At 44.9% G+C, this 13541-nt stretch overlaps 1 protein-coding gene across 6 annotated transcripts in view; it reads left to right on the top strand.

The window, feature by feature from the left end:
- Window positions 1-283: 283 nt before the first annotated feature.
- Window positions 284-13541, top strand: part of CAP (Cbl-associated protein) — a 49974-nt gene continuing 36716 nt past the window's right edge. For 2 of the 6 annotated variants that reach the window (XM_043418079.1, XM_043418074.1), the window contains exon 1: window positions 284-7403. In XM_043418079.1, coding sequence (XP_043274014.1) covers window positions 401-7403 — 7003 coding nt within the window. In that variant the 5' untranslated portion in view covers window positions 284-400. The remainder of the gene's footprint in view (window positions 7404-13541) is intronic. The other 4 variants (XM_043418077.1, XM_043418076.1, XM_043418075.1 and 1 more) reach the window with 3 other exon arrangements.

The raw sequence follows: 13541 nt of genomic DNA, 5'->3' as shown, positions 1-13541 counted from the left end.
ATAGGGTGTCCAAAATGTCATCGCTAGGATTGCCAGAGTTTCGATCGTGAATTTATTGCTACGACCGATAATCCTTTTGATCGTTTAATCTTGAGCCGGGTGTACAAAATACAATGGTTAGGAATTTTGAAGTTTTCACAGTAAATACTCCGGCAAGGCCGATAGTCCGATCGTTTAATCTTGACCGAAAGAGCTTTTAATGATGAGATTCCTTTTTCAATGTAATCGCTTGAAAAATAAACGAAAGATCGGCTCCGGTGAAACGTGTGTGCGCACGATCGTACGATACAGCATCACCGAGAAAGCACTGTCCCGCCGTCCGCCAGGAACGAGTCAGCAGATCGAACCGACATCGAAACACGTCGACGGGGAGGCCACGGAACGTCGAGAGTATTCCAGCATGCCACGTCCCTCACGAGCGCGAAAGAATCGTCGCAATCGTAACAACAAACGGTCGAATAATCCACAGCAGAAGAACGAATGTCATGATAAATCGGCGAGTACGAGCGACGACAGACGCGATGAAAATTCGGACGTGGAGACTACTACTGAGAAGGAAAGCGTTGCGACCCCTAGGGACATCACAGATTCGCAAAAACTTGAAAAACTCGGTATTGATCACTTAGAAAACGAAGATAATCAGGATTCTTCCAAAGACCGTGTGGAGCCGACGGACAATCCTGGCGAAAAAAGACTCGAAGCCGTCGAACTTGCAGCAGAAAACCCAACGCCGATTGGAACGAACGTCAACGGCCGAGCGATCAAAGTGACAACCGAGGAATCGTTGCCCGACGGTGAACAAAACAGCAGCCTTAAGCGAGCTACGATCAACAAGCTTCAAGCTCGTCACGGGAGAAAAAGATTGAAAGTTGAAAGAAGAGCGATTAATGCCGAAACTAAAATCGTTGAAATCAAGACTTTAAGTGGCAGCTCACCCCTGGCAGCGAGCGTCGGTCACGTCGCAGGGGTTGGGATCCTCGAGACCGGTGGTATCGCGGAAAGCGATGAAGCGAATGGCACAATCGTAACGATATCGGAACCCCCCGAACCCATTCAACCTCTGCCCAGTACTGTGGCGTCCAAGGTCGAGGGGCTGATGCTTGGCAAACGCGAATTCGACGAACTGACACTGTTGGCAACCGCATCGGCGGATAATAACAACAATGACGACGAACCTAGCGACGGTCCGGAGATTCACGAGGTCACCGACAGTGACGCCGAGACCGACAATAGTATCAACAGTAGGCCAACGACGGCCGCAGTTTTCATCGTCGAGGCAGAGTCCGACGTCGAGAGGGACAGTGTCCTCGATCAACGGTGCCACGATACCATCGCCGAGGAGAGCGAAGATCACGAAGACGAAACTCTCCTCGAATCCGAGGGTTTTCCTGATCTCGACGATGTTGAAATCTCTCAAGAGATTCTTGATCTTGGTGAGTTGAGAAAAGATACAGAAAAACTTGCTAACCAAGTGAACAATGCGAATGAGTCAACTGGCCACGTTAACCTGGACCAAAACACTTTTCTTCGTACCGACGACAGTGAAAAAGTGATCGATACCCAACATGAAGTAGTCGAAGAGTCGGTTGAACAAAACGGTGACATTACCGTCCGACAAGGGGAAACAAAAGAAAAAGTTCCAGAACCAGGAGACCCTGGAATGCTGAAAAAGATTCCTCAAGAATTTCAACGAGGAGGAAGCCAAACTGAAGAAATTAAGTTGACCGAATCAATAGAAGCTGAAATTGTCGAGAGTCGTTCTGAAACACTCAAAAACTCGGTACCGGAAGAGTCCTGTGAACGGCAAAGTGGCGAGAAATCGCCAACGATTTCGTGTCCAGAAATACTGACATCCATTGCACAAGATGACGGAGAAGTAGGCAATGGGAAACCAGAAGAAAGTGTGAAAAGTGATGAAAATGGCGTTGGAGAAATCGGTGGAAGAAGCTCGTCCGTAGAAGACGACAGTCTTGAGGAAAAACTTGACAATCGAGTACCAGCCAAGATGGGAGAAACTTCAAAAGATGAATATTGTGACAATCTCGATAATTCTTCGCTAGTCATCGAACAGAAATTGTCAAAAGTTGAGGAGGAAGTTGAAGCGACGAAATCCATCAACGAAATGAATTCCTTCGAAGAGATTCTCCACTCGGGTGGGACGACGGAAACCTCGAAAAACTTCAACGAATCGAAGGTTCGTGCGATTCCTGTTGAAGTTGAAAAACCAGGCGATCTGTCAGACTCTCAAATGACCAAAGAAGTCGAGAACAAGCTCAGACTCTACATCGAGGGCCTTGAACTACCGACCTTCAACGACGAGCTACAAACAATTGATCATCGCGGGTATGAGATCGAACGCGAAACGAACGAAAACTCTTCTCAACGGAGAGCCAAAAAGCGTGCGATTTTGGATTCGTATTATGCGGAGGCAAAACACGCCGACAGATTTCTAGATATTATACAAGAGGAAGGTGAGAAACTCTCCGAAGGTGATGAGCGGCACATACGAGATTTTATAAACGAAGAAATCGGTAAATTCAGACGAGAAAAACGTGATGCAAGAAAACCATTCGAATCGTACGAGCTCCATGAAAAAACGGACCAAGATCCATCGATTTTTCCGAGTTCATGCAGAAAGAATGTGAACGACTGTCCGCCCTGCATTATCGAAGAAAAAAATGATGCAAACATCGTAACAGTACGAAAAACTGTCGAAAATACTCATGAAATAGAAAAATCGACGGAAGAATCGCGAATCGTAGTTACAAAAACGCTAACAAAACAAGAAAATAGTAAAATTTCCGAAACAACGATAAATCAGCGCACGATTGAACGGCTCAACGACGAAACACGTTCCGACATCCGAACTCGTAATAACGGCATCTCCAGTGGACTCTCGAATGGGGATGAGCACTCCACCAGTTCTCGGGATGCAGGGCCCCCAATTCCGCCACGAAGATCTTCCAATTTCGTTCCGGACAGCGAACCCCTCGAACCACCGACTCCACCGAGCGTAGACTACCCTACGGAGCTACCGGAAGTGCCAACCTTACCAGCCGAGGTATTGATAGCTCTTCAACAGCCACCAGTCCCTCCCAAACGGAAAAGGAAAATCAGAGGTTCGATCGACGTGTCACCGAAGCGTCCGCCTTTGCCGAACAGCGCTTCTCAATTAAGCGATCGAGTTACGGAAGAAAATATATACGAAAACATCAGGCAGGCTCGAAGACTCGCAGAGACGGAAGTCAATCGCGATGCTCCTCCTCTGCCGCCGTTACCGCGTGATCTACAGGAGCTTGAAAAAAGGGACGCTGTTTTGGAGGGTGCCTCTGAAAATGCCATTTTCTTAAGTAATTTTGAACGCTCCATGGCTCGTTATAAAGCTGAAAAAAATGAGGCCAATTTAGCGGAGCTCACTACGCAAATGGCATCGTCGCCGGAGAACATGCAACGGGAGCACCAACGAGATCATCAGTTGCGCAATTTTCGGGGAGTCGATGCCGAAGCTACCAACAGTGGTTATGTCGCTGGCAATGACGCACGCTTTGAAATAGCGTCGAGTGTCGGTAACCGTAGCGTTTACGAGGAGAACGCGGCGCCGATGCCACCGGGGGCACCGCTGTCATCTCGAAAAATCGCACCACCGAATTTTCACCACTCGGATTTAGCGCGCCGGAGGCCTGAGTTATCGGACGAGCACTCGCGAACGAGCGAACGGTGCGCGTGTGAGGTTGACATCATCGAGAAAAATAAACAAATTGGAGGCAGTGTTAGCGACGACGAGGTCGGGCCGGGAAATCTTCTTGGGAAGGGGACAAAGTTTGAAGGTTTTAGAGACACGACCTTGAGACGTCATCGAAGGGAAGATTCTGCGTTGGTTGTTGATGATAAAAGTTCAGAAAGTTCGAAAGCGGAAGCGAGCCATCGAGTGACAGTTGTGCCGGTGGAAAAATTGTGGGAAAGATCAAACCTCAGCGACGAAGTTCATTCGGAAGACAGTGAAAAAAGTGAATATCAGAAACAGGATTTTTTCGATACCGTTACAAGTGTCAGGGAAGAACGGAGGGAGGAGAAGCGGGAAAATTCATTGGATCGTTCCAAGAGTACGAATTTGGCAAGCTCCTTCACCAAAGTTACGGAATATTCGATCAACGACTCGAGCGTTACGTTCTCGGAAGGAAAAGCAGACTCTCGAGTATGCGTCGAGAATAACCAGGCCGAGAAACCGACAAGACCGCCACGTCGTCTGCAACACTTCTCTTTTTCCTCTTCTGCTTCTCCTGCTCCATCGCAATCATTCGGAAGCAGGAGAACCGAGACGTGTTCATCTCAAGGCCAAACTAATTCGGTAACAACGACGGAGGATAAAAATTGCGTCGACGCGGAGCCACGAATTTTGCCCACGCTATTAGTCACGAATACGTTGGAGAAAAATTTCAATTCGATCAGCCCCGAGCGAAACGGGCTCGCTGATGATCAAGAATCTTCGAGCAGTGGAGCTGCGACGCCCAACACCGTGCGATTGAATTCTTCGAATTCCTTCACGGACTTGGCTTCGCTGGAGCTTCGCGGAGAACCTGAGAAATCCGATGAGCCAAATGCATCATCAGAAACTAAATTAACGAGAATTTACGGCGAAGACGAACAACGGAAATTTATAGATTCGCCGTCATCTCAGGATCTCTACTACGTTCCTCTCCAGAATCAAAATTCCCATGCGACCAGAGTGAAATTCAAAACAGGCGAGGACGCTCAGCCAGGTCTGTTGAAAGATCTTTGCTTAAGAAAAATCCTCTCACTTCCCTACGGTCTGCAAATAATAAACGAAATAACTCTCCGGAAATTCAACATATTCAAGAACCTCCAGGCCATCCAGGAAAGTATAAGTGAGGTAGCGCACCCTGATCATTTGAGGTCAGACCTCGTTGAGACCCAACCGGGGAGTGATTCACCGGAGGAGATGAAGAAACAGCGACCAAAAACCTGGATGGGTATCCCAACCCTGGGAGACTCGAAGCTCCTCGTGTGTCTATCACCGTCACAACAGACCGACCAGGTCCGGACGAGTGTTGACAACCTTCTCGATCTCCACAGGAAGTTTTTAAATCGAAGAAGCTACCACGAGGATCGCCGCAATGAAATTGACGTTCCGAAGTACTGGATCGAGCTGGATCCGGAGACAAAAGGGAGCAGTGCCACCACTAAATCGGCCCAAAGTCGCGAGCAACGTTCGCCCACGTCAAAATCGTCTCCGGGAAATCGACTGCTAGAAATAATCAAAGAAAACCCCTTACCGTCGAACGAGGGTGGTTGCGAGGCAGCGCCAAAGTTCAGTAGCATCCCCGAAGAGAGTAGCAACGAAAAGAATAAAACGTCAGAGTTTCACGACGTAAGGGAAGATCGTCTGAGGGCCACGAGACTGTCCGATTGGTTGAGTCTTGCTAGGAAAGATCCGGAGGATTACACCGCGAATCGGGATCAATCGAAGATTCTTTCGGAAGGAATAAACGAAAATGTTGAGAGCGAGAGCGGTCGGTGTAGCAAAACAAGCACGAGGGCCACTCGAGGTTCGTCCATTCCAGGGAGCTCCGAAACGGGAAACTCGAGTGATGCCGTGAACACTCGAGATAACGTTATTAATAACGAGTACGGTAAGCCCGAAAACAAACGGCACCAGTGCCGTTTGCCCTTGGCGAGTGACGCCACTAAAGCTAGGAGTTCGATAGAGCATTCCTACGAGAAAATTTACAATCAAGTCGTTTCGGAAATCGAACAAAACAGTCAGCAGATTGGAAAGCGATTCGGGGAGTCTGGTGCACCTCGTGAAAATCGTGTGAATTCCGCTTTGATTGTGAAATCGACATCAGCCGGGTCGAACGAGCCTCATTCTTCTCCGACACCGACTCATCCATTCGACAAGTGTCCAATTTCCTTGAAGAGCGCGATTATCGACAAGTCTAGTGTTACGAGTAACGAAGCTTCGTGTAAGCGTACACCCCTGATTAACTGGACAAGGAGCAATATCGACCCGCGTCACAACGTCAATCCAGCACTTATCGACGTGAAAAGCGACAATCGCGAAGAGCACGAAACCAGCAAGTCTACCCGACCCATTGTCGTCGACAGATCGTGCATCGACACGACCAGCATATTTAACAAAACACCGCCAAGTTCCCGACTCGCTCCTCGCAAGTACCCGGACCCTGAGACCCTGAAACACGACACCGCTGCTGACATAATAAAGAACCTTAAGGATCTCGAAAGTAACACAAGATTATACCAAAACGCACAGATCGATGGACGCAGGCGATATTCACTGCCTCACGAATGCTTCGATCGACAGTTGCGGTACATCGAACAGCTGGAAAATCAGCTGAAGGAGGTTATTCTCGCCGAGGAGGAGGAGCGTAAGGCCTTCGCTGAGTTTCAGAGCCACGCGAATCGTCAGAAGGGCCAGAGCATGATCAATCTCTCGGAAACTCAACAACACTTCCGGGATCCATTTATCGAAGAGAAAATGAACCCGCAGCCAGGCAACAGCCACGGTAATGGGATGAAGGTCGCATCGAGTGATGATTCTCCGGGCACTCGGAGAGAATCTTGGCACGAAGAGTCAAGAACGCGGCAAGGTGATCGCTCCGAGTTCTCGAAGAAAGAGGGACATCGGGAAACAACGAAATCCGTCATGGACCAAGGTGACCTTCGCGTTGAGAATTCCTCTACGAGTTACGAGAGTCTCGAAGAAAAACAAATAACCTCTGGCGGTGAAACGTTGACCCTACGCGAGAGTGTCGCTCGAGCAACAGGCTCTGAGAAAAAAGTTCCGGAACCCTCATTTTCCGAGGAGAAGAAAGCGCAAGGGAACGACGACAATCTCGAGCCGAAAAAATCCTGCCACGCGAAGGCTTCAAGGGCAAGCAGTGCATTGGCACCAAACGGTGAAGTTTTTCGTCGTAAAATGTTTGACGAGTACGTGCACAAGGTCCATGAAAGGGAGGAGCGAAAACAGCACAAGCTCGTTAAGATAAGCTCGCACGCTGATAATCGAGAAAGCGCAGTTGGTTTCCGCAAGAGTCCAAACGTCGACAGGGACATGAGCCAAATAGAAAAAGAGTTTATTGACAGAGCGCGCAATCGTTTGAGTCGATTCGGCATCAAATTGGACGAGAGCAGTGAATCCGAGCTTCCCAATGACGAAGACAATAATCAGCTCAAAAAAACAATCGTTGAAAGCTCGACGGCGAGTTCCTCACAAAAGAGTGTTGACAAAGACGACCACGGCGAATGTGAGACTTCTGCTAAATGTGTTATTGATGGATGCGAAGTCAGGGATCCCAAATGCCTACCAAAACATCTGCAGGAATTTCTGGAGCTCGCAACGTCCAACGACCCTGTCGAAGACGGTGAGTCTGGTATGACGTTGATGCGCACATGTATATGTGAATATATATAGTGTGCATGCATCACTCTACCCATCCTCGACATTGTGCGTTTGATAGAGAATTGCTTTGTGCTCGTATCGTGTTCGAATTGCTGATATTTGAGTTATCGACTGTTTGTGTGCATAAACATGTCTACAAAAATATTTGGATTGATCATTAATCGATGCGTTATAGTGGAAAAGAATACGCAAAGCAGTGCTGATAGTAAATACAAATTTATATGAACGAATTTATATGAATTTTTCATTTCACCAAAATATTCAAGTAAGTGAAATCATCTTTGGGTCTCATTCAGTGCGATTTTATATTTCATTTCATTCTACTTATTCCTTCCATTTATTCCGACTATTTCCATTATCAATGAAACGCCTAACAACGCATACGTTAAAGAACGCTCGGAATCTATTATTGGCTGATCTACAAAGATTTTTATCGACTTGGGAACGACGAGTGGAAAAAAAAGTTTCATTTAATTTATCACTAATACGAAAGAGACAGAATTCTATATTGGCTGCCTTCCAAAAAGTCTCATTTTAAGACAAAAAAACGTACGTCAATCGTATCGTTACAATGCGCTCGAACGATGCCTTCAGCCACTCCGGATTAATGGCATGTTTTTTTTTTTAACCCAAGTGTGTTGGTACTTTATCTTCCATTAAATATTGAATGAGTTTTTTTGAGTTTACATTCCATAAAAATACTCCAACTTTGTGGGCCATTAGACAAGAGCGAGGGAAATAATTTACGCGAATTTCGGTACGGTGGCTCCCCCTATCGCTTCGCAGGCTCCGAAGCAACGCGTTATTAGTCGTTATCGCGTTAGAGCAAACGAACTTTTTTTTGCCAACTAGGACGCACCTCGCTAACCCTGAACGTGTAACGCGGCCAGAGGGCACGAATAATTCTAACGAGGGGCGGGGGCTGTTGATGAAAAAGAAAAAAATATGTTTGTCGCGCTACGATGAGAGAGGAGCTCGACAGAATATCGTGCGGACCAGTCGTCGAGAGCGCGAGTAAAGGGCATCCGCGCGTGATGTATGTGCGAGTCGCACTGATTCATATTACAGTAGCAGGTACGGGTGGTTAAATTTAGGAAACCAGTTGGAAGAAAATAGGCCACTGCCTGAACCTCGTCGGTCTCACTCTTTCTCTCTCTCTCTCTCTCTCACTATTTCTCTTACTTTTTTTCTTTCTATCCCTTTTCCACTCGTTTTATTTTGTCTCTCTTCCTTTTTTCCAGTCTCACTCGGTTTGGCTCTCTTCATCTGTTCTTTTTTCTCTCTTGATCGTCGTCGTTTTTCTCTTTACTCTTCATTCTTCTTATTTGTTCTCTCTTCCACCTTTTTCCCCAGCTGTTAGCTGCTCTCTCGCTCAATCTTTGCTCCTCTCTCACTGCCCTCCTTTTTTTCCCCATTCGCAACATTTGTTCTCTTATTATCTCTTATTTCGCCTTCTATCTTAATCTCTGTTTGTCTCGTGCTATAAATTTCTCTTTTCTCTTCTTCCGTCTCTGACCGTCTCACTTTCATACGCTATCTTTTCCCGAGAGTTTTTCTTTCTCCCTTTTCATTCTCGTCTCCTTTTGCTATTTATTTATCTCGCTTTTTTTCAACTTTTTCTATCTACTCCGTCACTATTTCTCGTTCATCACACTCCCTCGCTTATCTGTTTCCGTCTTTCTCTTTTTTCAAGTTTTCTTCCTCTGCTCGTTTCTCTCTGTCTTTTCAACTTTTCTCTCTTTCCGATGTTTCTCAGCTCAAACTTCTCATTTCGCTTCTCTCTCGGTCTCCATCTTTCTTCATGGATTTCCCACTCAACTCCACGGAAGCACAGTCTCACTTTTTCGTCTATTTCCGAGTGTCGCCCCCGCTTCAAGCGTTAACGTCAACAGAAAACGTAATTTTCGCGAGCGGAAATTCTCGCTACTACCTCGACACTAACTTATAAGTTACTAACGTATGAAAGTACTTGGAGTTCAAGGGACAGATTTTTCCGTATTATCATTTTTGCTCTCACTGAGATCCAGAGCAAGGAGCACAGTTTTTCCATCAAAGCTTTTTTTCGGCATCCAATAACAAGTGTCGTAAGCTCCGCGATAAGCTGTGACGATTTTGCACGATCGATTTCGATTTAATATTTAAAAAAAAAAAACAATTCCAAGTCCTACTAATACCGGTTGGAATTCACTCGTTACTCACAATGTGACATTCGATGCTGGCAACTTGAGAATACAAACTTTTTAACATTCAACTATTTTTTCGACTTGACCAAAAGATTTATAAAAAGGTTGAGAAATTTTTCGATTCTAGGAACAGGCGAATCAATTGAGTTTTAATAGTTGCTTGAAATCTATTTATAAATTCATTCAAACATCGAAATCATTGGCACGAACGCTTTCATGATTCGAGGACGACTATTTCTGTTCGAAATTCTTTAAATCCCTTCGTTTTAATTTTGCATTGCGAGGTCATCATGTAGCATATAAAAACAAAGTTTTCTCGATAAGAAAAGATATTTAATGGTACACATTTTTCTATACTGAAGGTACCGAAGTGCATGCGTTCTCTCTAATTTTTCCATGCTTCTTATTCCTGCTCAAAATATCGCATCAACCACACACCTCGCAGTTTCGTTATACTTTTCAATTACGTTGAAAATTTGTTACTGGTTTTTGGTTTTTTTTGTTTTATTTTTTTTTTCGTACTTTTATTTTGTATACTTCCGCACTGGAGCACGCTTTTTCATTGAAGGATTTGGCTCTGGCATTGCAGCACAAGGGAAAACGAATGCGACCGATTTGCTGCACGAGATTGACACTGCTTTGAAAATTGGCAAAGGATTTCTGCTTGGTGAAGGTGCGTCACGTTTTAATGTGTGTATCGTTTCCAATCTCGAGCTCACCATGCTATCGAGATTGAGTGTCGACGGATTTATACGAAAAATTCACAATATTGACGAAAATTCCAAACAGCTGTTGTAAAAAAGAAAAAAATAACTTTGAAATCCATTTTATCAACATTTATTTGAGAATTGAAAATTCGTTGAAAAAAATAATTGTTTTTAACGAATCGTGAATGAATTCAGCATCGAATGAAATTCAGTTGGACAAAACTGTTAGAAATAAAAAATCCAATCTTTATGAAAACCTTTACAATTGACCTGCCAGCGTGGAAACTTATTTTTCCACTCACCCGACAAACGATGAAAATAACGTTAAAGAAAAACGTAAATGCAGATTGAGAATTCTCGTCACATATTCGAAGGTACGCGAAATTGCACTTGGCAGCTCGAAAGCTACTCCGAATATATGAGCTTTCTTCGCTCCAACATTAAAAAGCTTATTAAAGATGGAAAACTACCCCCTCGATTTTCAGGTATCCAATCTTCGTTCCTGATCCATTTTGTGCCATTGACAATGAAAAAACTCGAGCAATCGCTTCAATTGAATTCGATGCTCCTTTTACGGGGCGCTGTACCTCGAGGAAAAAGAAATACAATTTTAGCCAATTTGATTGTCAATTGAATTTAATTTCAAACTTTGAAAAATTAGGCACGAAATTCGAATCGGAATTTCATTAAATGAACATGAACTTCCACCTCATGAGAATCAGGTTCGAACTGACAGCGCCAAAGCTTGGTTTTCCCGTTTCTGTCTGCGGACCTCCAATCAGGTAGGATCGCAATAGAAGAAATGGTCAGATAAGTTAAATCGGAAATGACGTTTGGAAATGAATTTTCGACGCGATACCTCACGACCATGAGGGGCTGCCTCGATTTCGTCGCGTTCTATATTGCTCTGTTCGCCGTGTTGCTGCCTGGCAGAATGAGCAGACACACGAGCTCTCAGCGTCCCGCGACTTCTCGCTCAGTTATTCTCCACCTTTCGGGCCGTCGAGCTAGGCGGATTGACGCAAGCTGCGAGCTCCAAAAGCTCTAAGCTTAAGATCCGCTCAATTATTGCTAACAAACGTAACATTTCTAAAGATAGAACAAAACAAAAATAAATCGAGTAGAAAAATACATTTTTTTATCAGCGTACCGAATCGTGGAATCAATTCATTGCATCGAAGGTGAAAGTGACCATGGTGCAAAAGAGTGAGTGGAAAGTTGAGGATTCTTCAAGGAATTTTTTATTCTGTGAAAAGTCATTCGATTGAGCTCTAAATCAACTAGTGTCGATGCAGTAATTGGGTTAAAAAATTGTCACACGACCACAGGTGGTTCAAATATTTGTACAAAGTGCGCGCGACAGGTGCATAGGCGGTCCTCGAGTGAGTCATTCGATTGTAAAACAAATTTCGAGATTCTCTTTTCTTCCTCCGTTTGGCAGTGAAATGACAAGCGTGCGACCAGCCGCAATCGAATCATCGCGATACCTCGTGTGCCCTCACTCGGGCGGCTCGCTATTTTTTATCCGATTTCCTGCTCCAGCGAATTTCACTATTTTCTCGCTTCGATTGAGACGCGTATTTATTTCCGTTGCGCATATAAACAAGTGAGCGTGTCGGATCCTAAAATTGTGTAACTCACGCGAAATATAGTTCACGAGGGCGAGGGGCGAAAGAAAGAAGGAGAGAGAGAGAGAGAGAGAGAATCGAGAACTTGCCATCCGTTTCCTAATATTAGTGTTACATAACGCGGCGTCGAGGGGATCGCGTTACCCGAATTTTAATTGCGGTGATGTCATTGTCGAGAGGAAAAAATGTCAGTAAACATTGAAAAATTGGCACGAGTCCCGTTTGACGTTTCACTATTATTTCTCTCCAATTTTTTCCCCTCTATTTTCACAGCATCGTTACGAGCTTCACGAGATTTTTCACGGGCCTCAAATTTACACGAATCGATCCGCGATGTCACGATACGAATCGCTGCATCAGCGCCACATTTTCACTCTCTAAACACCAGTCCTAACGGAGGAGAAAAAAAATATTCACGCTCGATGCTTCGACGCACCTAGAGAATCGTCTGTGCGAGATCAGCACCGGCGATCTCGCGGTTCCCCACTCGCTAGAAGACGCCGATTTTTCTGCGTACATTATCTATCGCGTGGATATATTAACGAATGTGTGAGTGCGTGTATGCCCGCGTGTGCGCGCTGCGCCCGAGCTCTCGACGGCAATCTATTTACAGATCCATCCTCTACGCTCGCCGCGCTTTTTCGACGAGGATCGAAAATATAAGCTCATCGACTACTCGTGTACTTGACGCGCTTCTGAAAAAACGATAAACGAAAACAAATAAACAGCACTTTATAGCCGTAATCACTCGATCATAATTTCGCTATTTTTTAACCTCGTTTCCACGAAGTTTTAACCACATGTTCACGGTATCCGGGAACTATTATGATCCTGCGTGTGTTAGGAACGCGGAATAATATTCGCAGATAGCGTTTCGATGAACGAATCGAGAGATTCGCCTCCAAATATTCGACGACGAACGGCCCAATTTCAGTGCAAATGCACCATTCGAAAAATCTCACTTTAACGATTAAATCACTCTTTCTACGACTTTTTCGCGCCAAGATGCTCCTGCGTCACGAGAGTGCAAAACTGAACGCAAATTAACCGCGATCATAATTAAGCTAGTTTCGATCTGATGGCAGTAGATTTCGAAGATTTTGAAAATTTCGAAACTATTTTCTAACATCTGAAAAAACATTAGAAAACATTTCGTCTAAGCATGAAATAAATCTTTTGAAAAATCAGCTCGGAAAATATTGTATCAAATCGTCTATCCGAGAGATCCAACGAACGAGTATCCGGATGAATATAATGAAACATTCAAATTGTGAAGCCACGATCGTGTGTGATGAATACGCGTCTTGGGTGCAACGATGAAAAAATACTTAACTCGGTTTTTTCACTCGCTGAGTTTCATGAAAAATTCTGTCCTCATTAAGAGAGCTTCTAATATTAATGAATGTGGCGAGAGCTTCGCGTCTACGCATACAGAGAGAGTGTTTTACGCCAGGGTACATCGCTCTTTGAGTCTTTTGCTCGGGAGATCTGCTGATAAAAAACTTGAAAAAGCTTTGGCACGTGTTCGCGCCACCAATGCAATTTCGTAATATCGCGGATGGCGAGTATCGTTTTACACGGT

The sequence above is a fragment of the Venturia canescens genome, chromosome 4 (genome assembly GCF_019457755.1).
Source record: "Venturia canescens isolate UGA chromosome 4, ASM1945775v1, whole genome shotgun sequence".
Lineage (NCBI taxonomy): Eukaryota > Metazoa > Arthropoda > Insecta > Hymenoptera > Ichneumonidae > Venturia > Venturia canescens.
Note: the sequence above shows the minus strand (reverse complement) of the source record. Positions and strands in the feature narration are given on the sequence as shown.